The sequence below is a fragment of the Sebastes umbrosus genome, chromosome 19, assembly GCF_015220745.1.
Source record: "Sebastes umbrosus isolate fSebUmb1 chromosome 19, fSebUmb1.pri, whole genome shotgun sequence".
NCBI classification, from domain to species: domain Eukaryota; kingdom Metazoa; phylum Chordata; class Actinopteri; order Perciformes; family Sebastidae; genus Sebastes; species Sebastes umbrosus.
Genome location: NC_051287.1, coordinates 3,257,495 through 3,284,715, shown reverse-complemented (window position 1 = coordinate 3,284,715; position 27,221 = coordinate 3,257,495). Strand labels below are relative to the sequence as shown.

Below are 27,221 nucleotides of genomic sequence, written 5' to 3'. Positions count from 1 at the left end.
ATTTAACAAGTCGGTGCATGACTTGTTAAAGTTTCAGTTAAAGACAGGTTTGACACAGTTTAACACGTAATAAAAGAGACAGAAAGGTATAAAAATCACACACACACACACAAACACACACAACAAACTCAAACAACAACTTCAGTAAGTAAATAAGCCTGCAAAACAAATGTTTGAAGGCAGTGGAAAGAGACCAAAAACAGGAGAACGGATTCATTAATTGACCTTATACTGAACTTTCATTCTGAACATTCGGAAGAAGGACGCTGCCTATGACACTGTTCAGCACCGTACAACGATCAACAAACTACAGGACATGACTGGTGACCTTGACCTGGTATCATATGAAACTAGAAAACCTAGAGAATCCATCGGTACCAACCACGTCATACTTGCTCGTCAGTAAGTAGGCTAAATAACGCTCCAAATTTCGGCGAGGAAAAACTGGCATGGCCATTTTCAAAAGGGTCCCTTGACCTCTGACCTCCAGATATGTGAATGAAAATGGGTTTTTCTTGAGTGTTATTTAGCCTCCTTCTGGACAAGCTAGTATAACATGGTTGGTACTGATAGATTCCTTAGGTTTTCTAGTGTTTTTTAGGAGTGCTGAGATGTGCTTCAGCAGCCCTAAAAAGAGTGTAACTAAGAGTCCTCGGCTGGGCAACCTGGAAGTCTCTAAACAGACTGCAAAGCACTGATGAAAGCCTGGAACTGCAGATCAGTGCAGACCACGTCCCACCTGCTGAACGACATCTGAGATCGCTATGGACTCCAAATAAGAGAAGAATAAATATCAGGACTCTCTCTCAGGTTAGTAAAAATAAATATAAACATCACATATGATCTGAATGTTATCAGATATGGAGGAGCAGGAGGCTGCGTCTGTTACCAGCAGAGGGTGATGAAGCCTCAGACTTCAGTTTAACTGATCCCTGCAGACAGGCTTCAGTATGCTGCATGGAACAGTTTCTTCATAACATATCCAAACTAGATATCCTCCATCTACATTTTAATCCGCAGGTTATTTTCCTCAAGTAAATGATTAATCGTTAAGTCTGTAAAATAGTGAAAAAATGCTCAAGATGACGTTTTTAAAAGTCTTGTTTTGTCCGACCAACAGTCCAAAACTGAAAGACATTCAGTTTAAAGTGACAAAAAACAGAGAAAAGCAGCAACTTGTCACATTGGTGAAGCTACAACCAAAGAATAATCTGAGTTTTTGCTTTAAATAATTGCATAAAATAGATATAGAATAGATTTTCATCATCTGTCTGAAACATATTCTGGCTAATTTAACGGTAATATATCATAGCGGAAGATGATCACAATGGAGGTCATTATTATTCCTCTTCATATATTAAAATATTATATCCATCCATCCGTTCTTTTCTAAGTGACTGCACAATCAAAAAGAAAAAGACCAAAGCTAGATTTATATTTCAGAAATACTGCCTCGGTCTAAATGGCATCCTTGGAGGAGGAAAATCTGAGGATGCACAGATAAGTCAACAGATAATATTTGTTATGAATATTTAAATGTAAAAACTACAGCTGTTTGTGTGCTAATATTTCTGACCCAGCTGTGCTCCTGTGTGGGCTGCAGGTAAAACAGTTTTATTTAGATCATTTATATCCTGCAGCTCTATCAGCTACCTACTGCGTGTTAAACTACATTATCAGAGTGACATGTAAACAGTAAATATTAACTCTAACTAAGCTCTACGTTTTGGAATTATATTTCCCATGATGCCTTGGGGATGTACACAGGAAGTATAATGTCATGGAGTCAGTGAGTTACACTGTGGGCTACAACTTAAGACCCCTTTTGGCAAATTGGCACCATTCAAACTATGCCAAATTAGCTGTTAGCCGTTCCTGTTCACAGTGTACTGATTGATGTACAAACAACCATCACTGGGATACTTTGATACTGTAGAAAACTTAAAAATGTGATGAAGTTCTGCAGTTACAAGCAGCGTCTTTTTCCATGATTTCGAAGCAGATTTATCGGCGTTTATCCGCGATGGATATTGGCGATACGGACATCCTTGAGAAGTGTACATCACACTGAATCTAAAACTATGTGAATCATGTCTGTGTGTTTAGATTTGACTGAGTTATAACTCATAGAAGAAGTGCAATTTTAGGTTTTTAAATCACCTTAATTGCCTTGATGAGCTGCTGCTGCTCCAACTTCTGACCGTGTTAAACTACAATAATTAACTTCCTGTTGTTTTCAGGACAGATATTCGATATCCTTCCTCCATCTCTCCCTCTGGTTATATCATATATATGTAACTATTTATCTATTTTTAAGTGTAAATGCTAAAAACAGGCATGGCTGATTTGCTAAATACACAAATCAAAGCCAATTTTCACATTTTTTCACATGAAAATGACCCAAATTAGCAAATTAAAGTTGAACATTTTGGGAAATATTCTCCTTTTTTTAGCTTAGCATTTCTTTATGCTAAATATGAAGCTACAGCCAGCAGCGATATATCTCCCAAAATGTCTAACTCTTCCTTTAAGGAATTTGGAATTGTCCTATCCTGCATGGCATTTTATGCACTGAAACATACAGTACAAATGAATGTAAAAATGTCCGACACACGTATTCAGTGTATTCAGTGTCGCTGTAAGCAAGAGACGTAAAAAAAACTAAATACTCACTTCCTAAAACAAACCCATCACAGCTACAGTACGACTCTGACATGTAGACCGACATAATGAGAGGTTAGAGGTTGTATCCTCGCCAAGAATGCCACAGCAACGACATAAAAAAAGATTAGTGGTCCATCTTTACAAACAACACACAGAAGTATGAATAAAAAAAAACAACGACATACTTCTGATATAAAAAAATCAAGGGTTTTTGTTCAAATTGCACCAAGGTATGTCCAGGTGATTTAACCCTGGCGTGTCCACTTGTTTCCTCTTCGTTTTGGCTCCACGTATCCATAAAAAAATGAGCCAAACTCAGTTTTCCCAGTCAGTGCATGGGAGGCCTTCATCCTCCGACTCCGACTCGGGCGAAGCCTCTTTGATTCTCCTCAGGGCCTCGTGGATGCTGCGCGTCAGAGCGTCGGCCGAGTGGGTGAAGCTCTTGGCGTGGCGCTTCTGCTCCGGTCGGGTCCGTACCTTCTTCAGCCGGACGCCCTGCCGGATCTGAGCCAGGATGTTTTCGCTGTCGTCGTCCGGGTCGGGGGCCAGAACTCGCAGCTCGGCCTTCCTCAGGTGGAAACAGCCACGTTTGAGGGAGGCGAGCACCTCGTCCATGGGAGAGCTCGCTGCAGAGAACACACCGATGCAACAGTTAGCCTCACATACAAGGTAACGACTTTATAATACCACAGAATGTAATTTAAAGACAACCTATTATGCTTATTGTTCATCTATTAGAACATGTTTACATGCTTTAATGTCCAAAACATGCTTTATTTTTCTCATAGCGGCTGTGCTACAGCACCTCTTTTCACCCTCTGTCTGAAACACTCTGTTTGAGCTCAAACAGGACAAACACAGGTGTTACTAATCACACTAACGATGGCTCTGCTCTATTCAGGTGTGCCAGTGAGCGTGCGAGTGAGCCGACATGCATGATACCAGGAACCTAAAATGAAAGCAGCTAAATGGAATTAAATTAATTATTTACACCTGCGCTTTTCCTACTTTAACAAGTCAAAATGTTTTCCATGAAAAAGGCCTCCTATGGACCAAAACTGTAGAACAACCTGCTCATAAATGTCCACCATGCAACTTCTATAAATGTTATTCTTATTATTATACCCTGGTTTATTGTATTCTAATGTTTTTCTATATACAATTTGATGTGAAGCACTTTGCATTGTTATTAAAGGTTATTTACATTATGTAATTACATCTCTACAGTAGCAGGGTCGGCCATTCCCGTGCTAGAAATCATGAAATCAGATTCACATTGCTCACGTCACGGTGGAAAAAGACAGGTTATCGTCTGACTTCTTTATTAAAACATGAGTTTGTTTGGCTGCTTTGTAAACAGACACACCGGCTGCTCTTCTGAAAAAGTAGCTGCTCAACAAGTGTTTGCTGCTTTGAATTCTGGGAACTGTAGTATTAAACCATACTTGCTGTTTTCACAAGTAACCACAGGTGTCGCCAATAGACTGTATGTAAAGATTAACGACATGACAGCTCCCCAAAAGTGAAGCCAGAACATGTTGTGGTGGCGGCTGGCAGAAATGACAAATAAATAAATAAATGTCATTAAACGTAGCAAAAATAATATTAAAAATAAATGTAGCCATTAATTAATTGATAGAATGTGACATAAATTTATATTTCTGTTTTAATTTGCTTCTTTATTTATTTATCTTTGTATTAAGTCCCTTATTTATTTACTCTTCTGTTTAATTTTACTCTTTATTTATTTATGTATTTAATTGTATTAATCTTTGAATTTATTTATTTATTTTTGCACTTATTTTTTCTTTATTTTTAAATATATTAATTTATGTTGCATTTTATCAATTAATTAATGGCTACATTTATTTTAAATATTATTTTTGTTACATTTAATGACATTTATTTATTTATCGGGTCATTTATTTATTTATTCATTTATTTTTTATTTTGGCAGGTTCTGTCCTCCACAGGGAGGAAGTGGAGACGCGTCGCCATCTTTATATACAGTCTATGGTATCGCCAAATAAACCAGGACTGAAATCTTAAAGATTACAACTTTAACCAAAGACTTTTCATTTGTTATGAGAAATGTCAAAAGAAGGTGAAAAATGTGAGCTTCCTCCTCACCTCTCCTCCACTGTGTCGAGTCCAGCGAGGCCGTCTTCTTCAGCTTCTTCCTCGCCGTCTGCAGCTGACTGCTGTCAAAGAATCGAGGGGAAAATGGAGCGAGGGGTAGAGAGGACGACTCAGACTGGCATTCATGATGCCGCATCGGGCTGGGTTTATCCTCCCGGCCCTCATCCTGCTGCTCCTCTGAGGGAGGAGGTGGAGGAGGAGGCGGGGGAGGTGGAGGAGGAGGAGGACCCAGTGACAGAATAGATGGCGAGGCTGAGAGGGGAGGCAGCGAGAGGAAGGGAGGCGAAGAGTCGAGAGTTTGGAGGTCGACTGTAGGTAAAGAGACGCTGTCGCAGCTGCAGGCGTCGGGTGGAGGAGGAGCATAGAGTTCTGGGAGATCTGAGATGCAGTCGGTCTGAACGCTGGCTGAGTGAGTGCTGGGCTGCTGGCTGCCTTTCCTCCGGCCGTGAGGCTGGCTCAGACGCAGCCGGCTAGACTTCAGGGTCACCTGGCCGGGGTAACGCTGATATGGAGAGTCAGGACACAAGGATCAGTCACAGGTCAACGGTGCTCTTTAGGAGAATTAGTGGATGTCGGAGTTCTCACCTGTTTGAGGCTGCGGAGTCTGTCCAGAGTCCTCTGCCTATCCTGACTCACTCTGGCGTTGCTCTTGGCTTCATCATCTTCCTCAGCTTCACCTCCCTTTACAGGAAACAAAAGATCTCATGTAGCAACAAGTGGGATTGTTTGGATTGGTGGGTTTAGCCGGTTTAATGTGGTTCATTTAGAAAGTTGTGAGCTGTCAACTGAACTCAAACTAAACAACCGGACCTCAACCGTTTGAGGAGGAGTCTCTCACTCAGTCTGTTTCTAAGCTGACTTAGATGTGGTTGGTTTGTAGTATGAAAGCAAAGCTTGCAGCTGGTGAGTGCAGGGAAGAAAAGCCGTTAAAAACAGGTGTGTGTTGCGTTTGTGTCTGACTCCATGTACTTTAGTAGTTCCTCATTAAAAACACACAGTAACTTAGAAAAATCTCTGCCAGGTGTGTCTGCAACGACCACTGATGTAATGTTTGATTGAACGAATACAAACCACCTGTGTCTGTCTGTCTGTCCCCGTAATACACCACAAGATGTCATTAAAAAGCCAACTCAACATATTCAGACAACCGAAACAAGAAAGCAACTCATGGCTCGACTTCTGGATACGATCACAATCACGGTCAGCGGTACTCCTGCAGCAGCACCACCATGGAATGGTTAAGTTTTTTTACATTGAAAAAGCAAGATACTAAATTACGGTATTTATGTGCTTTAAAGGCATTTATGCAAACTGAAATATATGTTTATGTTGTGTTTTTTTCACTATTAATGGATAGTCTCCATTTACTACACCAAAAACTCATTTAAATAATATGCAAATGCTTATTTATTGTACGTAAATCCCATCAGATGCAGCCACAGATAAATATTTGAGTCTTACCTGTTGCAGTGTCTGCAGGGAGTCATCATGGCTACCTTGTCGCTGTTGTATCTTCTGGTTGTGATTGACAATACAGATTTCCTATTCAAGAAAAAGAAAGCACATAAATGATGCACTAAACTAACCTGTGCAGCAGCAGCCTCAATATCTAGCTGTTAATTCGTTACTCATCGGTGCATACCTTCTTGTTTTTGAGGTAGACTTTCTTGGCGGTGATGCGGCCCCGGCGGGCCTCCAGCTGCCGCGTCCTCTGATGTAGGACGCTCATTTCTTCATCTCTGAGGGGGGGCGGTGGAGTTGTGGGATCTTCATCACCCTTCATGGCATCGGGGCTCTCGAAGGCATCGTAGTACACCACCTCATCCTGTCGCTCTGGTGCAACATCACAACAGATTCATCAAGATGTAGTTAGAAAGGAGCGTAGATAACAGCGTCAGTTCCCCGTCGTAAAAGACTGTCTGACAGCGAGGTATTAGAAAATACCTGTCTGTTTCTCCAAACTCCATCTACTGCAGGTAATACACTGACTATGGAGAAGTACTTTATACAACCACACTTCAAAATACACCTGAACTATCCCTTTAAAGAAGAGAACCGATGCTCACCTGTCATTTGCCTCCGTAAACTCTGCAGCTGAGCGGTGAGCAGCAGCTCTTCACAGCGCAGCATCTCCGCCTGAATATCATACAGCTGCAGCTGCAGCTCATAGTACAGCGCCTCCAGCTGGTCCAGACGCAGCATGGCGTCCTCTCCACACTGCAGACTCTGCATCTAAAAGCACAGACACACACTTCCATTACTCTTCTACCCCAGACCAGAGGGCAGCACTTCCTGTCATTTGTTTTGAAGTGGAAACTGAGCCTGAGTCAGTGTTCCTGTTCTCTCTCTAAGTGCTGAGCTACACCACTCCAGCATACACCAGGTACTTTTTTTTTTATGTATTTACAAATATCCAGCAAGTATTTGACCCAAACAATCATTCCCAATGAGTCATTTCCATCGCTGTTCACCAGGATGTTATTCAACCCACTGCAGGATGTCTGAGCCATGAGGTCATTTTACCAACACGTCCATTATCTTGTTTTGGTTTTTTTTTCCTTCTCTCTCAACTTGTCTATATCAAAAGCATTGGTGTCTCTCACTCAAGTATATTTACTCAAGTACTGTACAATTTTGAGGTATTTGTACTTGAAAGTTTCCATTTTATGCTATTTTCTACTTCTACTCCACTACATTTTAGTAGTTTATTACTTTTTTTACTTCACTACATTTATCTGACAGCTTTAGTTACTTTGCAGATTCAGATTATTAATACAAAATAGAAATCAACTTATCAATTATGATGTATTAATATAGATTAAGTTACCCAGCAGTTCATAAAGTAGCTGAAACCGGCTTGAAAACGCCGAGGTAGTGTGGACGCTAGGCATGAACCTAGCAAAAGTTATGCGTTTTAAAACGAAAACGTAATAGTGGGGTCACCTTGATCTCCATAAGTGATAAACGTTCTTGTGAGTATCATCGGTGTACGTTACCTCCTCCTTCAAGCCATGTTTCCTCTGTTCCAGGCAGATCTCCTTGGCCCTCATCAGCTGCAGAGTTTCTTTGGAAACGGCGTACTGCAGCCGCTCCATACGCTCAACCGCCGCTGCCCACGCCGACTTGCCAAACTTCCTCTGGTCAGCACGCATCCGCTCATACAAAGCTGCAACACATAAACCAACAATAGTTGATCGACATAAATTAAGTATTTAAGTAAAGAGTAATTTTTAAGAAATATTTTCTTGGTGTCTGTTTGTTTGTTTAATTATTTAACATATATAGAAAATTAAAAAGATATAATATATAATTTGCAAGGGCCTAAAAAGTGGCCTTCTCCAGGCAGCATATTACATGAAATAATTACAGTAATGTAATATACACGGTTTGAATGTATCTATCACTAATTTTAGACATGGTACAAATCATAGTAAAAAACAGAGACATACTGTAGTTTAACAAAGTACTTGATATCAATGCATCCCATAAACACCAATCGGTTATGCAAATATCAAGAAGACTCATTCATAATTCACTGTCAAAACTAACTTAACAAACTAAGAGCATATGCTCATGTGATATGGTTTAGAGTTTTAATAAGACAAGATTTTCTGCTTTTCTCTGTTTTCTATCTTTGTAAATTGAACTGAATATCTTTGTGTTTTGGGTGATTTGGTCAAACAAAACCAAACACTTGAAAACGCCATCTTCATATTTTTCAACATGTTTTATAGACTGAACGATTAATCGACTAATCAAGAAAGTAATAAACAGATTAATCAAATACCATGATTGTTAGTTGCAGCCCTTAAATGGAAACTAAAGCAGTGTTTTATATAGTAGTGCTTGGACTCGAGGTAAGGGAAGCCTGTTCCACGTCTAAACAGAAAATCAGCTGACGTGTTTCCCAGCAGCAGTTCATAGCTGAGATGGTTTGAGGATTAAAATACTTTTGGAGGAAGGGGGGGACTTGTAAAAATCACTTTGGTATGTGAGAGGTTGGAGATCTGGGACTGTACGTGGAGCGTTAACTGCACTTAGTTATGGAGTAAACAAACACCACAAAAGGTTCAAAGGTCACAGCAAACACAAAAGATAGGAAATGCCTCCTTTCACACGTGTTTACCTTTCTGTGCCCGAGTCGTGGTTTCAAAGAACTTGACAGTCAGGTCTTGTATGGAGAGAACGGCGGCGTGAGCCTTCTTCTGCCACTCCTCATCCTCTTTCCTCAGGCCCTCCACTCGACGAGGACCAAGGCGCTCCGTCTCCAGGGAGATCTGATGGGGGGGTCAAAGAAGGTCGTTACAGCGAGTTCAACGTCAGCACAGATAACAAAGTTCAATCAGTACAGACACTTTGTCCCCCACCACATTACATCTATACAGCAACATGACAAAAGTTTATATTAATAGCTTTTCTTACTCCTATTATTATTTGATTATTTGTCTTCCTTCTGTTTGGTAGATAATCATAGCTTTGGGGGATGTAAACAGGAAGTATAATGTTGTGTAGCTGTGAACTTTATAGGCAATAGTTATTATTAGGGCTGTCAAAGTTAACGCGATAATAACGTGTTAATGCAAATTTGTTTTAACGTCACTAATTTCTTTAATGCATTAACGTAATTTAGGATTTTGAGGTTGTAGCGGGCTCAGTTTTAAAGATAGATTAGGCTAAATAACGCTCCAAATTTATGCTAAATTTTGGAGAACAAAAACTGGCATGACAATTTTCAAAGGGGTCCCTTGACCTCTGACCTCCAGATATGTGAATGAAAATGGGTTCTATGGGTACCCACGAGTCTCCCCTTTACAAACATGCCCACTTTATGATAATCACATGCAGTTTGGGGCAAGTCATAGTCAAGTCAGCACACTGACACACTGACAGCTGTTGTTGTCTGTTGGGCTGCAGTTTGCCATGTTATGATTGGAGCATATTTGTTTATGCTAAATGCAGTACCTGTGAGGGTTTCTGGACAATATCTGTCATTGTTTTGTGTTGATAATTGATTTCCAATAACAAATATATACATACATTTGCATAAAGCAGCACATGTTTGTTAACTCACATGTTGATAAGAGTATTAAATACTTGACAAATCTCCCTTTAAGGTACATTTTGAATTTGCATTTAATTGCGATTAACTATGGACAATCATGCGATTAAGTATGATTAAATATTTGAATTGATTGACAGCCCTAATTTGTTTACATTTTGGCATCATTAAAAGTATGCCGAATTAGCTATTAAAAGTTCCTGTTTGAAATGTACCCGTGGATGTACAGACAACTATTACTGGATTACTTTGATACTGAAGAAAACTTAAAATCGTGATGATTCTCAGGCAAGTTCTGTAGTTATATGCAGATTTATGGACGTTAATTTGCGATGGATATCAAAATTAAATCCTCAGAAAGTCACAATATACCTAAAAATAGTGTTATAATGTCTGTGTGTTCAGATTTAAGTGAGTTATGACTCCATAAAGGAGTTTTAATTGCCTCCATGAGCTGCAGCAGCCAAACTACAATAACGTGCCGTTGTTTTCAGAACACCTGCATAAGTACAAGTAAGCACCTGTCCCTTTCACCTCTCTTCCCCCTGAACCCTTGGCACAGACCATTCACTACAGTGTTGTGTAATACCAGTAAGTGACAGCAGATGGTGGTAATGGTGATGCCTGGCATGCTTTTGCATGTTTCTGTTTAGAGTGACACTAACCCAGTGTCCTACTGGGCTGCTGGAACAATAAATAAAAGAAAAAAAACCTCTGATAACAAAACAGGAAAACTCTGAACACACTCTGGGAGGAGTTCATATTACGTGGCACGACATCATTCACACGTCAACAAGAGTTCACTTTTCAGCAGCTCGTGTCAGTGCCATGTGAAAAAGAGTGAGAAACAGAGGAAAAAGCAGCGCCACGTGGAGTCCTGAACCCCCCCCTTCCTCCTCCTCCTCCTCCTCCTCCTCCAGGAGAAGACCACATGGAACAAAATGTACACAGACACATTAACTCCCTGTGAGGGCCTCGTGGACATACAGTCACATATTAATCTCTCAATGTTAAACAGATGGGTGTAGGTGCTCAAAAATAAACACCAACAAACCTCAAAGGCCTTGATTTATGTCGGCCAGCAGACTCAACTCAGTGCTGTATTGTGTGTCTGCACGTGAGGCACCAGAACAGGGAGTGGTTTTGGGGTGAAACCGGGAGCGAATGGGGGAGGAGAGATTACGTCAGAGACCAGAGAGAAAAAGTTTCTAACAGAAGAAGAAAAAAGAAATCACTTCAGGAATGAGGAATGTCAAAAAAGAGAAAGAAAATATTAAAATTTAGCAGTGATCTCATTGTTCAGGTATCCTTCAACAGAACGGATACCAAAGCACCAACATGTGAAGAGAAGAGCCGGCGCCAACATTTAACACCCACAGAGCGCCAAAAGGCAGATCAGTCAGACCTGGAGACATGTCACACCGACACCTGTGACATTTAACAGCATCTGTTGCTTAACAAACTAAAGCAAAACATCTCTGTATCCAGTTAGACCGTCAGTCTGTTACTGGTTTTATGCAAAGCAGAAAGCATCCATGCAACTGACAAAACACATCTTACTGTTCTCGTTTTTCCAGTCAACGTTCAGTAGCTTATTGACACAAAACATAATTTTAATATTAGAATGAGGGCTGTTAATCGATTAAAATATTTAATCGTGATTGATTGCAAATTAATTGCACATTTTTTATCTGTTCAAAATGTACCTTAAAGGGAGATTTGTCAAGTATTTAATACTCTTATCAACATGGGAGTGGGCAAATATGCTGCTTTATGCAAATGTATGTATATATTTATTATTGGAAATCAATTAACAACATAAAACAATGACAGATATTGTCCAGAAACCCTCACAGGTACTGCAGTTAGCATAAAAACAAATATGCTCAAATCATGACATGGCAAACTGCAGCCCAACAGGCAACAACAGCTGTCAGTGTGTCAGTGTGCTGACTTGACTATGACTTGACCCAAACTGCATGTGATTATCATAAAGTGGGCATGTCTGTAAAGGGGAGACTCGTGGGTACCCACAATAACACACAATGTCAGCACCATTCCTTCATCACAACTCATAATCATACAGCGTGAGACAGAGACACATAAATGTTGATTTAGAGTCACAACTCATTCATATTTTAGTACCTTTGGGGCACATTAGAGTGTTGTAACTTACTGGTTTGTTAATGTGAGGATGTCTGTAAATACAAGTAAACATCATTAAGTACCAAATTTACACCTGTATAGTCTCTTGTTTTTGTCTTCTTGTGTACACCTAACAGGCAGGCAGGAAGCTGCGGGGGAAGATGCAACTGTATGAGTGATCTCCTTTAACACCTCTGGTCGACAGCTTGTGGCGACGAAACACAGACGTGTCAAACTCTCTGAAAATAGAAGTGACGCCAGCTCTCGCGGTAAGAGTGCTGGGATTACGGCGTGGATAGTGTCATGATGGTACGTTATCTCATCTGGTTAAAATAGTGCTAGATACTAGTAGGCAGTGTTTATCAGGCGGCTGTGGGGGAGGGATGGATGTAACATTGGTGAGCTCCACAAAGGTTAGGATGATGATGGCCAGCAGATTTTTAGTCCAAAACAAAGAAAGGAGTATTGTGTGTGTATCCAAAGCCTGATATATCTACTTCCTCTGTGCCATAGCGCTCCATTGTTGTTCAAAAACTATTAAAAACACATTAATAAGCCTCACTTAGGGCTGGGTGACATGTTCCTTCATCACCATGAACACACACACTGTAGTTTATTCTGACTCAATCCCACATACACTGTCATGCTGCTGCCACTAATACTCAATAGAGCACCACATGGGGATTAATCCGCCGCTGAAAATAGTCCCCAACAAATGCAATATTTCCTCCTGTTTGAGTGACATCTGTTAAAAACTAAATGAGTATATTTAGTATTTGGACTGTTGGTCGGACAAAACGAGACATTTGAAGAAGTCATCTTGGGGTAAAGAAAATTGTGGCATTTTTCACTATTTTCAGAAATTTTATAGACCAAATTATTACTTGAGAAACTAATAAGATCAATCGATAATGGAAATAATCGTTAGTTGCAACGATATAATAAATTGTACACCAGTAACTTGGTAAAAAAAAATCTTCAAAATAAACAGATTTTTTTATTATTATTAAAATAATAAATTGTACACCAGTATCTCGGTAAAGAAAATCCTTAGAATTAACAGATTTTTTATTTATTATTAAAATAATAAATCGTACACCAGTAACTTGGTAAAAAATCCTAAGAAATTAACAGAATTTTTATTTATTATCAAAATAATAAATTGTACACCAGTAACATGGTAAAAAAAATCTTCAAAAATAAGAGAATTTGTGTTTATTATTAAAATAATAAAGAAAATTGATAAAAAATCTTCAAAATTAACAGGAATTACAATTAAAACCTTTTTAATGCAGTATATAATGTATATACTGTCTTAAACATAGAATAGAATTGAATAGATCTGATCCATTGTCACCGATAGCCGATCCAGTTATTTGGGTCAGTATCATACCCTAGTACCCTAGTTAAAGTATTTTTGTTAGTCATGATGTATTTAAATAGAGAAACTACTTAAATCCAGGCCACAGAGCTACTTGATTATCTTATGTGATATTTAAAAATCTGTGTTAAATTAGCTGGAGGTAAATATAGCAGGTGTTTAAGGGATCGCCATGACAACCGTTGCCAAGTAATAATGCAGTCGAAACAGTAACTGGAGCTCACTGCAGTACAAAAGTATCTCGGACACGTTACAGAGAAACCACATGTTTAATTCATGGCTGACCTCTGACCTTCCAGGCAACAGGACACCGACACCTCACCGCTCCAACATGCAACAGGACCTCCAACAATGCACCATTCACCAAAATACTCCACACCTTTTGTTGTTGATTCATTCAGGTGATCATTCATTAACTGCTCCATCTGCTCTCTCATTCAGTGGTTCAGTAAAGCTATACCATTGAGGAGAATAGAAAGAGTTAAAAATATAATATTTCACTGTAAAGCTGCAACAATTAATCGATTGGATTCATTGTCATTTTTCAAGCAACAGTTTCAGCTTCTCATTTAAGAGGATTTGCTGCTTTTCTCTGTTTAATGTAATAATACTAATAGATCTGAACGATTTAGAAAAAAATATCCAATTGCGATTATTTTGACTGATATAGTAATTGCGATATGATTTGCGATATTAGAGGGAATGTTTTTGTGAGTGATGATGTATTTGATTAGAGGAGCTCGATACAAACTATTAATAGAGACAACAACAGATCATTCAATAATTAAAATAATTAAAACTCTGAATACAACATCCTTGAAATATCGCAGCTAAAAACACAGTATTAACTTCTCCTAACCTCCTGTACTACATCCTCTCTACTGTCTGATGTCTCTGGTTGATTGAATCTCAACACCAGTCTTTTAACTTGAAGCTCTGTGTTGTCTTCACAACATCCTCATACGTGTCCGTGTGTATTCACACTCATACTACCAAGCGACTGATACCCGGCTGCTCTGGTCCTTTTCACATCAACTTTGCGACATTAAGTCGGATGCAAACTGCATGTAAATTAAAGCAGCCGACTGCCTCTCCTTCCCCTTTCCTCACAAAAGCGGAGGATCTCCACCCCGATACCCTGACTCATCAGTTTGGGAGAAACCAACCGCCTCTACCGGCATCAAGGGTTCATTTGCATACAGCTTTGTTTCTAGCCGTTGGATCGCCCTGAGGGCAGCAGGTGGTAGAGCTGGAAACTTTGGCATCCTGCAGAGTTCACATTCTCAGAAAAACTCCAGAAAACATGTCAGAAACATGCCGAGTTATCCAAGGTGCTTCGGAGGTTGCGCTCCTGTCGCACCTGCCGTTACTAAGCAACCAAAACCTGCGTGCTGCGATGACGATGACGATGATGATAAAGTTGCGGTAATTTCGCAGTAAAAGCCTCACTGACTAAACTAAACAAAGTCAAAACAAAGGTAAATAGATATCCAGCACTGTAAATACCTCCCAGTAGCTTCACTGCTCGATTTCTCTGTCAAATTGGCTCACCTATCACCCAGATGTTGTGACGTTCTTGGACAGAAAGGGTGAAATAGTAACTGAAAATAATCTGCAGATTTATTGATGATCAAAATAATAATTCGTTGCAGTCCGTTGGTGATTTTTATTGTCAATAAATAATACGAAAAGACAAACACCAACAATGTGTCTGTATCTCAATACTTTTAGGACTTCCCCAGCCTGTCTGAGCCCGTTAGTCCTTAATTGTTTCAGCTCTAAATTAATGAAATGAATAGTGTGCAATTATGTACATTTTACAGCAGATAAAGCAGACTCAATTTAGACGTTTATAATTATGAATATAAATACAAAGGGATCGGGTTTCATGAGAGATGGAGGAAGATCCAGATGTTTACCGTGATTCCCTGATAACCTATCACTTGTCCAAACAGGTCTCGTATCTTAAAGGATAAGGCTGGTGTTTTTCTATATATCTTTCTTTAAAAACCTCTCTGAAAAAAATATAATGTTTGATTTCTTAGGGCTAAGAAATGTCCTAAAACAGCTGGACACTGTGGTTATTTAGCAAATGTCACTCATAAAGGAGGAAATAGTGCATTTATTGGGGGACTATTTTTAGCGGCGGATTAATCCACATTTGGTGCTCTAGTGAGTATTAGTGGCAGCAGGATGGTGTATGAGGGATTTAATAAAAATATACTACAGTGTGTGTGTTCATGGTGATGAAGGAACATGTCATCCAGTAACACAGTGAGGCTCACTGATGTGTTTTTAATGGAGCTCTATGGCACAGAGGAAGAGGAAGAGGAAGAAGAAGAAGAAGAGGAAGAAGAAGAAGAAGAAGAAGAAGAAGAAGAAGAAGAAGAAGAAGAAATATCAGGCTGTGATACAAAAAATACTTTAGTTAGTTAGTAGATAAATTCATTGGTGGTTTTAGTCTTTTCATGTAACGGTAATATCAAATATCACCAGACTGATCCTTACAGAAAAAGTGCTGCATAAAATTTTGATGATTCAGTGAAATTTCTTAATTTAGATCAACACCCGCCCAAGAACCCAAATACCATCATCAAACACTCATAAAACACACCCACACAGGCATTTAGTGATGACACGGAGCTGGATGAGCTTACTGCGTCAGGAATGTGGTTTAGAGACGGGAAAGTTCTCACAACACAACAACAGAGAAAGACTGAGAAGATACAGAGCTACAGAGACAGCATGTGTCCAGTTAAAAAGCAGCACTCAATACTGTTAACAATCCAACAAAGCAAAGCATTTTATAGAATTGCAGTTGTGCAATGGTACACCTGATGATGCAAAATGATGATGATTCAGGTGATGAAGCATCCAAAATCTCTATTAACTGAGCTATAAACTGTGAGGTCCACAGAGGGAGGTTAAGATACCGTGTCAGGTGATTTAGTCCCAAATTAGTCATGTTTGCACACACAGATGTGATACACATACTTTTAGATTATGTGTGACTTCCACTTTCCGAGGACATCATTATCTCAGATGTGCAATGCAAATAAACTTCCATAAATCAGTTTAGAAATTATAGAAAAAAAGACATATTGTGACGTTTTGTTAGCAATTTCCAAGTGATGTAATTTGCTATTAGCAACACCTACTATAACAGAAAGCATACATTAAACACGTAGAGCTAATGCTAGCAGCAGTGAAGATGTACGTCAGCAAAGACAGGAGCTTTGTTTTGTTGCTGTATTGTTGTTATTTATTGGAATGTGGAATTTTATATTTGTATTTTTAAAAAATCCTCATTCATTCTGCCTTTGTTCATGAATCACTTAAATGTATGTACCTTCTTCCTGCTGGGCTGTTGAACTAGTGAGTGTGAAGGACTCCGACCTATTGACCCGAACCAGTCATGTGTTAAGTCTGAACTCAGCTCTATGAGACAGTAAAGATTACCCTGCGGATTTACTTCCCTTTTCAAGCCTCTAATGAAGGAAAAACAACAAAGATGGAGTGGAGAAAGAGTGTGGAAAACAGAAGAGTGTGCTGAGGCTGCAGAATTACTGAGTGGTTTAGTGGCTGCTGTAATAATACTTATGCTGGTTGTTAAGCCGCTCTGGGTGGAGGGGAAAAAGCCTCTCTGGCTGATCCTCTGCCCTCCACAGCCCCCAGATGCAAAGCTACAGCGTAGCGCAGATCGGCTACTACATCATCATCACCAACCACATGTATCCTCAGCAACTAATGTCATTACAGTGGGCTTAGGAGGCTCAGTGGAGGACATTACCATGCAGTGGTTCAGGGCTTGTTTCCCAGCACTAACCATGGCTTTTAAAACCACAAGAATAGCATCATAACTGGTGGAGTACGCTGTAGCAGAGAGGCAAAGTGTGTTCCAGGACAGGCTAGTTAGCCGGCTACAGTGAGGTCTAAACCTGCTTAAATCAAGCCCTAAAACAGATGGTATTTGTATCAGTGTGTGTAAGTATTACCTTAATCTGCTGTCTGCGCAGCATTGCCAGCTCCCTCATGTCCCTGAAAGGCTGAAGTAGGTAGTGGTAGAGCTGAGTCGTCGCCTCTAGCAGCTCACCGTACGCCTCGTCCTCCTTGGGGTACACCTGCAGCAGCTCCACCATGCTGTCCATGGCTTTGTGTTTGTCCAACACCTGAGACAAAAACATGTAGAGAAGAGATGTAGCAGGGAAACTGGTGCAGTCAGAGACACACAGGGTGCAACATATTCCACCTCAGCATTAAAAGGACAAAGGTGAAGCTAATTTAGACTTTTCTTATTGTCAACAAATCCCATGAAAAGACCAAAACCCAACGACGTGTTAATCCTCTCTCAGGCAACAACAGCTGTCAGTGTGTCAGTGTGCTGTCTTGACTATGACTTGCCCCAAACTACATGTGATTATCATAAAGTGGGCCTGTCTGTAAAGGGGAGACTCGTGGGTACCCATAGAACCCATTTACATTCATATATCTTGAGTTCAGAGGTCAAGGGACCTCTTTGAAAATGGCCATGACAGTTTTTCCTTGCCAAAATTTAGCGCAAGTTTGCAGCGTTATTTAACCTCCTTCATGACAAGCTAGTATGACATAGTTGGTACCGATGGATTCCTTCTGTTTTCTAGTTTCATATGATGACAGTATCTTTACTCTAGCTTTATAAAAGACGGATAGACGACCCGCCAGATTTTTAAGAGGTTAATTAAAAATCGCAAGTTGCATTAATGCGTGAAAAAGAAATTTGTGGCATTAAAATTAATTTGCGTTAACGCGTTATCATCGTGGGTTCAACCATGTAAAACACTTTGTAACTTTGTTTTGAAAAGATTAGTTTTAACGCTACTAACTTCTTAAATGCATTAACCCAATCTGAGGTTGTAGCGGGTTCAGTTTTAAAGCTAGAGTGAAGATACTGGCATCATATGAAACTAGAAAACCTATGGAATCCATTGTCCATATCATACTAGCTTGTCACAAAAAATGCTAAGTAACGCTCCCAAAAAAACTGGCAAGGCTATTTTCAAAGGGGTCCCTTGACCTCTGACCTCAAAATATGTGAATGAAAACTCTGAGATGAACTGAGTGAAAACTGTATCTTATTTGATAAAATAGATGTTGACAAACTGCATAATTTGCAGTTGAAAAAGGTAAGAAATCGCAATATATCTTATGTCAATACTCAGCCTATTGCAAAATGATTAAAATCGCAATAAGATCATATCGTGACTTAAGTATCGTGATAAAATCGTATCGTGGGGCCTCTGGTGATTGTCAGATGTACCAAAACAAAAGAGCCTATTTAATAGTTAATGGTTATAAATGAGACAATGGGTGTGATGCTAACTTTGCCAATTTCAATGGAAAACCTGGACTTTAGTGTGTAGTGAGTCAAAGTCATGATTACAATGAGTCCTAAACAAAAGCTTTTTCAAAGCTCAAGGGAAAGATCCTAACCTAATCTCTAAAAGAGAGTCTCTGTATGCATGTGTGTGGTCAGTAATGATACCATTAAATATATTGTTTGAGTGCAGTACAATGAGAATAAATTGGCCCCAACTGTTGCTGATTCGTACCATATGTCCTACTATCCACAGACTGCTCATTGTTCGGGAGATAAACGCTATCAGAACAGCTATTGTGCACACAAACACAATTCATCTCCCGGCTCTCAGAAACCAGTAGCTCCAATTCATGCAGCAACAATACGTCTCCTTCACTTCTGCCTCAGATGATATTGAAATGTGCCACCACCCAATCTTCGTCCAGAGCGCCGGATAAAGTGCTCTTCTCTCTGCAAGGAGCTATAGATATGAATAGAGACTCTTATATTAACTCCAGGCTGCTTTTCCAAAGCCCTCCACGTTGGGGATAGACACTGCACGATTCAGCTCGAACACTGCTCCTACTGTTTACCTTGGGCCCGTGTCTCCGTGGTAACCACTGGCCAACCGTACACCAGCTCCCTGGCCAGGAAAACCCCTGGGCTGAATGAGCCCACTGCTGCCTGGGCACCAGCTACGCAAACCTACTAAGTATTTGTGTTTTATGTGCTATTTTAACTTATTAAACTTTTACAGATACAAGCACTGGAGTCAAGAAATCTCTGCCAGTGGATTTTTTTTTAGTACTTCCTTTGAAGACAGAGCTGTTTCTTTATAATACAACATTTCCTGCTGTAATTTTATTTGCATAGTCAAATCGATTCGTTGATGATGAAAGGCAAAGAGCCAGAGGGCCTGTGACTACTTAGTGTTTGAGCTGATGAGCCTGCACTTCAAAAAGGCAGCAGGGCTACTTGTCTTAATTAGAGCCAAAACAATTAGTTGACTAATTGATTAGTCAACTGACAGAAAAGAAATCTGCATCTATTTAAGTCATCTTTCAAACAAAAATGCCAAACATTGCCAAGTCCCTCCGTACCGTGTCCAAGTTCGGCCAGACGAGACTCCATTCACAAAAACAGTCATTTCAATTTTTTTGCCATTGTGTTTGAAATGTGCTATATAAATAAACTTACATCTATCTTTTCACATAGTTTATATATCATTTGTTTAAACCCCTTTATGTTTTCTGGTATTGTTTTTGTAACTCTGGTTTTCATTGCCGTCTGGTGACCTCATGGCAATGTCTTTCATTTTTGTGTTTCATTTAGTAAAAGGCAGCAAATGTAGTCTCATTTCAATTTATATATTTATTACATTTTTATTGTTGGTAAATCACCAACATTGCGTTCTTTTTTCCAAACAAAAATACTGACTAGACATAAGAAAAATGGATGAACTACAAGGGTGAGTGTAACATTAAATGTACTTATTTCTCACTTTACCAACTTATTTGAAAGATGTCATTAAAATAAACATGACTGTGTTTTAAATTTAGCCGTTAAGTCTACAGAAAGCACTCCAAAGCGCAAAGACAACATAATTACAGGAGCGATAAGAGCTATAGTATAGACGCTCCAGCCCTATCATCAGGACTAACTCTTCCAGTTTGTCAGTGCTAAATCTGCTCCGTCTTGCTGGAGCACTTTTCTCTCCACCTTTTAATTGAAGCATCTCACAGTCAGGAAGAACACGCCTCGACTGTGATCAGAGCAGACACTCTGTTTAATGAGCTGATTGCTATTTAGGAGACATGAAATGCTGAGGGGGAATACCAGTTAGCACTCAATGGCAAGCTTCTTTGCAGAGCTGCACACCACCTGTGAATCAACTGAACTCAGACCTGCAGCTAGAAATCACTGGCACAAAGTGGGTTAATTCTGCACAATGTTTTTGCTTTGGGGGAAGCACAGGAGGATTAAACGGCACCTGTAGCCAGCAGAAGCAGTCTCAAAAGGTAACATGCACCTTGCACACAGTATTACTGCTTTATGCTCAAAGATAAAACAGATGGGCGCATTAGTTGTATTGCAAATAAATATGTGTTAGTAGGCAACACAAATTAAAAGGCTACCTGCATACCCCAACGTGAATCATGCAATGCAGGCTAAACAAAGTGAGCTAAATGTAGTCCCACAAAGCCACAGCATGGCAGACTAATCCCACAGCGGTATCGGTGGCTAATGTGCACATTCACCATGACAAAACACAAACTTTGGGCATATACACACATTAACACACAAAACATACAGTAGTAAACGAACTGCCTATTAGAGGTGGGCGGAAAAAACGATTCACCTATGTATCGTGACTTTTTGTATGTATTTTAAATAGATTTTTTAATGTCAGAATCGATATATTTGGTTAATTTGAGTCTATGCGGAGGAAGAAGGAAGTTACCGCTTTTATTGTTGTAGTCTGAGGAACGTGACGTCATATCTGATACGACCTGCACCCTCACATGTTAAATCCAAAGTGGTAAACATTACACATTCAGTAAAGTATGGAAACACTTTGGGACAGGAAAAGCAGAGCTAGACATCACGGCTAAAGCTGCATGCTAACTCTCTCACGGACAGGAAACGTTATCTAATTTAGATATTTTCCAAAGTAAAAGTCCCTAGAAGTGTGTGATTCAACTTTTTCTCATGGTCTAGTGTTAAAAAAGTTAACAAAAAAGTATTTTGATTCGATATCGCAATAAATTGTAATATCGAATCACAATACTTAAAAATCGCAATACATATCGAATCGGCACCCAAGTATCGTGATAGTATCAAATCAAGAGATAGGTGTATTGTCCCAGCCCTACTATTATCCCTTTATGACTAAGTAAATTGTATAGAGAGCGAGGAAACTAGTCTGATATATATGTATGTAGATGCTAGAGAGAAAACTAATCTGCAACAATTTTGATAATCATAATCGTCTTTTTTTAAGCAAAAAATACCAAAAATTCTCTGGTTGTGGCTTTTCAAATGTGACTCTTTGCCGGTTTTCCTTGTCTTATATGACAGTAAACTGAATATCTTTCGGTTTTGAACAGTCAGTTGCACATAACATTTAAATATGTCAGCTTAAAAGGTCTGGATTTGATAATGAAAATAGCTGCTGCAGTCTGAATGTGCATTATGAGCTTTTACATTACACTCACACCTGTATGTTGGATACCAAACACTGTATAATCCAGCCAGCTTTGACCATGCTGTTTAACTTCATCCAACCCTCATTACAAATGTAGTTACTGTTTAAACAGTTTTCACACGCTTCACATTATCACCACACATGAACAACGACAAAGCAAAGCCATTAAAATCTAACTATCAGCCTGCTGCAACGTGTCAGGTTTACTGTTTAACAACAGGCCGCACAGATAAGGAAAAACTATTAAGTCTCTGGTCAATGATTGACTGATTCATGCTCTGTGAAGTGGTTTCCACCAGTTGGTCTTTTTGCATATTTGTCCCAGTTATCATCACAGACAGGGCTGAGATTGAGGCCGCTGCATCTTGTGATAAGTTGTGATACAACAGTGATTCTCCAGCTGCTCCATCCACACCAAACAGTCTAGACTAAAATCGGTTGTGATTCCCTTATTGCGAGCGGCCACTACTCCCAGACCCAGTGAGCATCTTCCACTAATGCTCTCCTCCTTATACTTTCTTCTAATCACATAATATTTTAAACCCAGTCCGTATGGTGGTATGGAGGAGCTGCATGAGGTATAAACAGTACATTAGAGCGTAATGTGATGGTTATTTTCTCGATTTATTGTTTAAAATGTTAGAAAATTAGTGAAAAATGTCCTTCATAATTCACCACAGTCCAACATAATGTATTTTAATTAGGGCTGTCAATCGATTAAAATGTCTAATTGCGATTAACTGCATCGCCTCACAGCAAGAGGGTCACAGGTTCAAACCCAGCTTGGGGCCCTTCTGTGTGGAGTTTGCATGTTCTTCTCCGTCTCTATGTGTCAGCCCTGTGATAGTCTGGCGACCTGTCCAGGGTGTACCCAGCCTTCGCCCAATGTCAGCTGGGATCCCCCTGCGACCCCGAATGGGATAAGCTAGTTACAGGTAATGGATGGATGGATGATCTACCTCTTGCCTCTCAGAAATAGAGGAGGAGCCTCCTCTGCCTCTATGGACCAGCCTCCTCTGAGATCAGACCATATCTATGTAATGATCTGTGTCATATTAATAAAACCAGGTGGGTCACTATCTGCTTCTGAGCTCTGTCACATACTGTATAAAAAAAGTGACATTAAATACTTTCTTTCCTGGTTGGGCCAAGCCTTTACTCCGTTGTGTGTGTCATTCAGTAGAACAAAACGATAGGAGGTGAAAGACTCTGACGCCTGAGGCTCTGTCTCCTCTCAAAACACACTGAGTGACTTGATTCATGACTTTTAATTATACTTCACAGTAGTTTCTGCGGTAGTCACGCTAGATTTGTTACGTCTGCTCTAACAGGTAGATGACATTTGCAGTGGTGGAATGTAATTACGGTAAGTACATTTACTCAGGGTCTGAAATTAGCACCCGCCACCCACCAAATGCTGGTAAAGTTTTGGCAGTGGCGGGTGAAATCATCAGGCCATCCGCCACTTTGCCAGGCAGGGAAAACGACAGGGATGGGAATACAGAAACAGTTCCCCAACAGGTTCATTGTTGTCAGATTCCTTGGCATCTCATGCCTTCGTAATTATCAATTCCTCTGTATTGATGCTTTCCAACAGTTACGCATGTACAATGACGCATTCGCACACTGTATCGTGTTTGTTTGGGACCGGAGCCATGACGGAGAGAGAGAAAAAGCGCTCAACAGCATGGCGCTACTACTACTAAACCTGAAGGAACGCATCCTAATTTTTCCCTGATAATGCGACACTGAACAACAAATCTGTGTTGAAATCAGCAGGAGGAGAGTTAGTAACGTTACCTGTTAGCAGCCGGCGGGCAGTACAGTCATGACTGGCTAAATAACGGAGCTACTAACTTAAACAGAGGTTGCATTGTGATGTGTTCCAGCTCTATTCAGTAAAAATGACTATTGTCAGAAGCTAAATTACAACGTCACCATGATGTGTTCAATTGTAGTCTCGTAAAATGTAATGCCAAGATTTTTTTTTAATCAAAGCAAATATTTAAATAATCATAATCATTTGGATTGTGTTTTTATGCAAATAACCACTATAGATGATAATAGTAAGGTACAGTACGGTACAGTGTACAGTTTTCTTTGTCTTATTTGATAGTAAACTAAATATATTTGGCTTTTGGACTGTTGGTCAAAACAAAACAAGACTTTTGGAAACATTATCTTGAACTTTGGAGACATTATAACGGACCCTTTCTCACCATTTATAAACTAAATAAGAGTTTTAATATTTAATATATGCGTTTTGGGCTGCAACTTGATTATTTTCTCAATTAACTGATTAGTTGTTTGGTCTATAAAATGTCGGAAAATGGTGAAAAATGTTTATCAGTATTTCTCAAACCCCAAGATGACGTCCTCAAATGTCTTGTTTTGTCCACAACTCAAAGATATTCAGTTTACTGTCATAGAGGAGGAAAATAAACCAGAAAATATTCACATTTAAGAAGCTGGAATCAGAGAATTTAGACGTTTTTTTTTCCTTAGACAATTACTCAAACCGATTAAATATAATAGTAAAACACTGACGGGGAACATTTTACTGCACTGTGAGTATTTTTACTTTACTTTAGATATGCTGATACATACTTTTACTTAAGTAAGGTTTTGAATGCAGGACTTTTACTTGTAGTGGAGTATTTTAACAGTGTGGTAATAGCACTTTTAATTAAGTAAAGGATTTGAATACTTTCTCCACCACTGGCACATTCCCTTGAATGAAAACACATGTTAGCATCTTACATGTTTTGTTTTTCTAGCTGAATACATGTCTTCAGCTGTGTGGACTAACACTTGAAACAATCTCACCAGCTGTGGTGACACATCATTTCTGTAACTCCACCTCTAATTGTTCTCTTGTTGTTTCTACGAGACTCCCTTCAGCCAACTAGAGTGTGATGTCTGGCCAGACCAGATCATATTACAAGGCCTGTGAACGTGCATGCAGCAACAGATGGTAGATCATAGGGGGTGGACAAAGGAAGAGGAGGAGGATAAGCAGAACATGAGGCACAATTATGTTCTGAAAACTACAGTTTTAAAAATGCCTTCCTATGTAATATAATGCTGATTAGAGAGTATAAAAATTAGGGGTGGGAAAAAAATAAATTCACCCATGTAACAAAGGAGGACGGTCTGCAGGACAGATAATAATGCACACAGTGCACTTTCATAGACTAAGCTACTGGAGTTAACCTGCACTATATTCATTTTTAACAGTTTCTTCTGCACTATATTCACTTTTGTAATAGTCGTGTATTACAGCTGTTACCCTGCACTATATTCACTTTTAACCGTTTTCTTCATCTCCTTGTATTTTTATATGTGGTATATTTTTTGTACTTTGCACTACTAACTGTCTTTTTTTACTAACAAGATAGATAGATAGATAGATAGATAGTAACTTTATTGATCCCGAGGGAAATTCAAGGTTCCAGCATCACCCATCCATCCATCCATCCATTTGTCTGTCTATGACAATAAAGCTTTCTATTCTATTCTATTCTATTCTATGTATCACCTTTTTTTCTCCAAGTCATCATTTCCTGCATCTCATCCATGAAATCCTGCATTAACTCACCTCCTGCATGCATCTTTTGGCCCTCTCCAGAGCATCCTCATAGCCCTTCTGCCCTCAGCTCACTCAGGCTCTCGTAGTACTCCTCCGTGTCCTCGCTGCCGGAGAAACAGCACCTCGGAGAGGATCTTCCACCCGCAGGTGTCCAGGGCATGACCCAAGGTACACCTGCGGCTGGTAGCAGAGAGCATCCGTCTCCCGCTGCGACACACCAGCAGAGCCGAACAGCACCGACCACAACACGCCGGACTGCTCCTCTGGGAAGGAAGGTAAACACGGCTCCAGGTCCGAGTTGACGGCGCACAGCTGGAGGTGGGCTGCTCGAAGGTCCTGGAAGGAGAACACCCCGGCCCAGCTGAAGTCCTCACGGCTGTCACTTTCTCCTGCTTCTGCATCATCATCATCCACTGGCTCCAGGAGCTCAATATCTACCAGTTTAGGCGTCACAATATCCCAGGACGCTAATGTAGGACTCACACACTCTGTTGTGTTTGAACCACCCGGTTTTAAAGCATTTGTATCCCCAATATTAGTCGCGACAGAGTGTGGTCCTTCAGCGGCAGCAGCAGCAGCAGCGTCGAGTAACGGGTCCAGAAGCAGAGTAGTCCGCCTCTGCACGGTTCTGTTGTGGCAGGTTATGGCGAACTTTCCCTCGATGTCGTTCCAGGCCACGATGAAGACGAATTTATGCCTCTCTTTGTCGTCGAAAACCCGCGGTCTGACGGACACCCAGTCGGACTCGACGTGATCCTCCATCATCGTGAATGACATCTCATTTAAAAAAAAAATAACCGTTAAAAAACAGAATGTGATGCTAACGGCTACTAACGGCTACTTAACGGCTACTAACGGCTAGAAAAGTGAGATTCGGAGCAGTTAACGGCTGGATTTAAAGAGGTGAAACAAAGCGTTGTTTACCGAGCTATAACGTCGTTATCCCCCTCCACCACCACCACCTCCACCACACACGGCCGGATTCAGCATCCAGACATGGAAGAAGTTAAACGGCCAGACTCTCTCCTCCACGACGACGAGGAGAGTCGTCGTCAGCTTCTCTTCATAACCGTTTGTTGTTGTCATAGTGACACTCTGGTGCCGTTTATTTAAAATTTAAACTGCTCTCTCTCGCGCTCCAGTAGTGATAATAACCGTTGGGCTCGTGGAGGCTCTTTGTTTGTCCCGCTGTAGAGACAATGATGCAGTCCAGCTCGAGCTCGAGCTCTCGGTGTCACGTGTGAGCTTCGTTTACAAGCAAGGTCAAGGTGCGTGCGTGTTGTCAAATCCGGGGAGGGATTAACTGGTGCAACACACACACAGTGAGGGCACTCATGGTCCATGGTGAGAATAGGAAATATAAGTGATGGAAAAAAAGCACTGAGAAAATACTCTGTTAAGTACTTTATAGTAGTAATAAGTATTAATTATTTAAATTTGCACTTTCTTCTCCCACAATTTGTATTATTTATATTAAGGTATGTTTAATAAGTATTAATAAACTATATATTTAAGTATAGTATAGTGTTGATATCTATCTATCTATCTATCTATATCTATATGTATATATTTATCTATCTATATATATTTATCTATATACAATAATACTATTACTGCTACTATATACTTTATAATTATTATTAAAACAATTTTTTATTTATTTTCTTCCTCTGTCTTTTTTACGCTAGCATTTCTTGTCTGGAA

At 39.9% G+C, this 27,221-nt stretch overlaps 1 protein-coding gene across 1 annotated transcript; it reads right to left on the bottom strand.

Annotated features, from left to right (window-relative positions):
- Window positions 1-530: 530 nt before the first annotated feature.
- jmy (junction mediating and regulatory protein, p53 cofactor) lies at window positions 531-26,741 on the bottom strand. The gene is given in 13 exon segments (XM_037752174.1): window positions 531-3,290; window positions 4,795-5,305; window positions 5,389-5,484; window positions 6,265-6,345; window positions 6,446-6,636; window positions 6,870-7,035; window positions 7,800-7,969; window positions 8,930-9,080; window positions 17,384-17,557; window positions 25,527-25,577; window positions 25,579-25,632; window positions 25,634-25,684; window positions 25,686-26,741. Coding segments are annotated over 13 exon segments (2,616 nt in total). The 5' UTR covers window positions 26,295-26,741; the 3' UTR covers window positions 531-2,979.
- Between the last annotated feature and the right edge of the window lie 480 nt (window positions 26,742-27,221).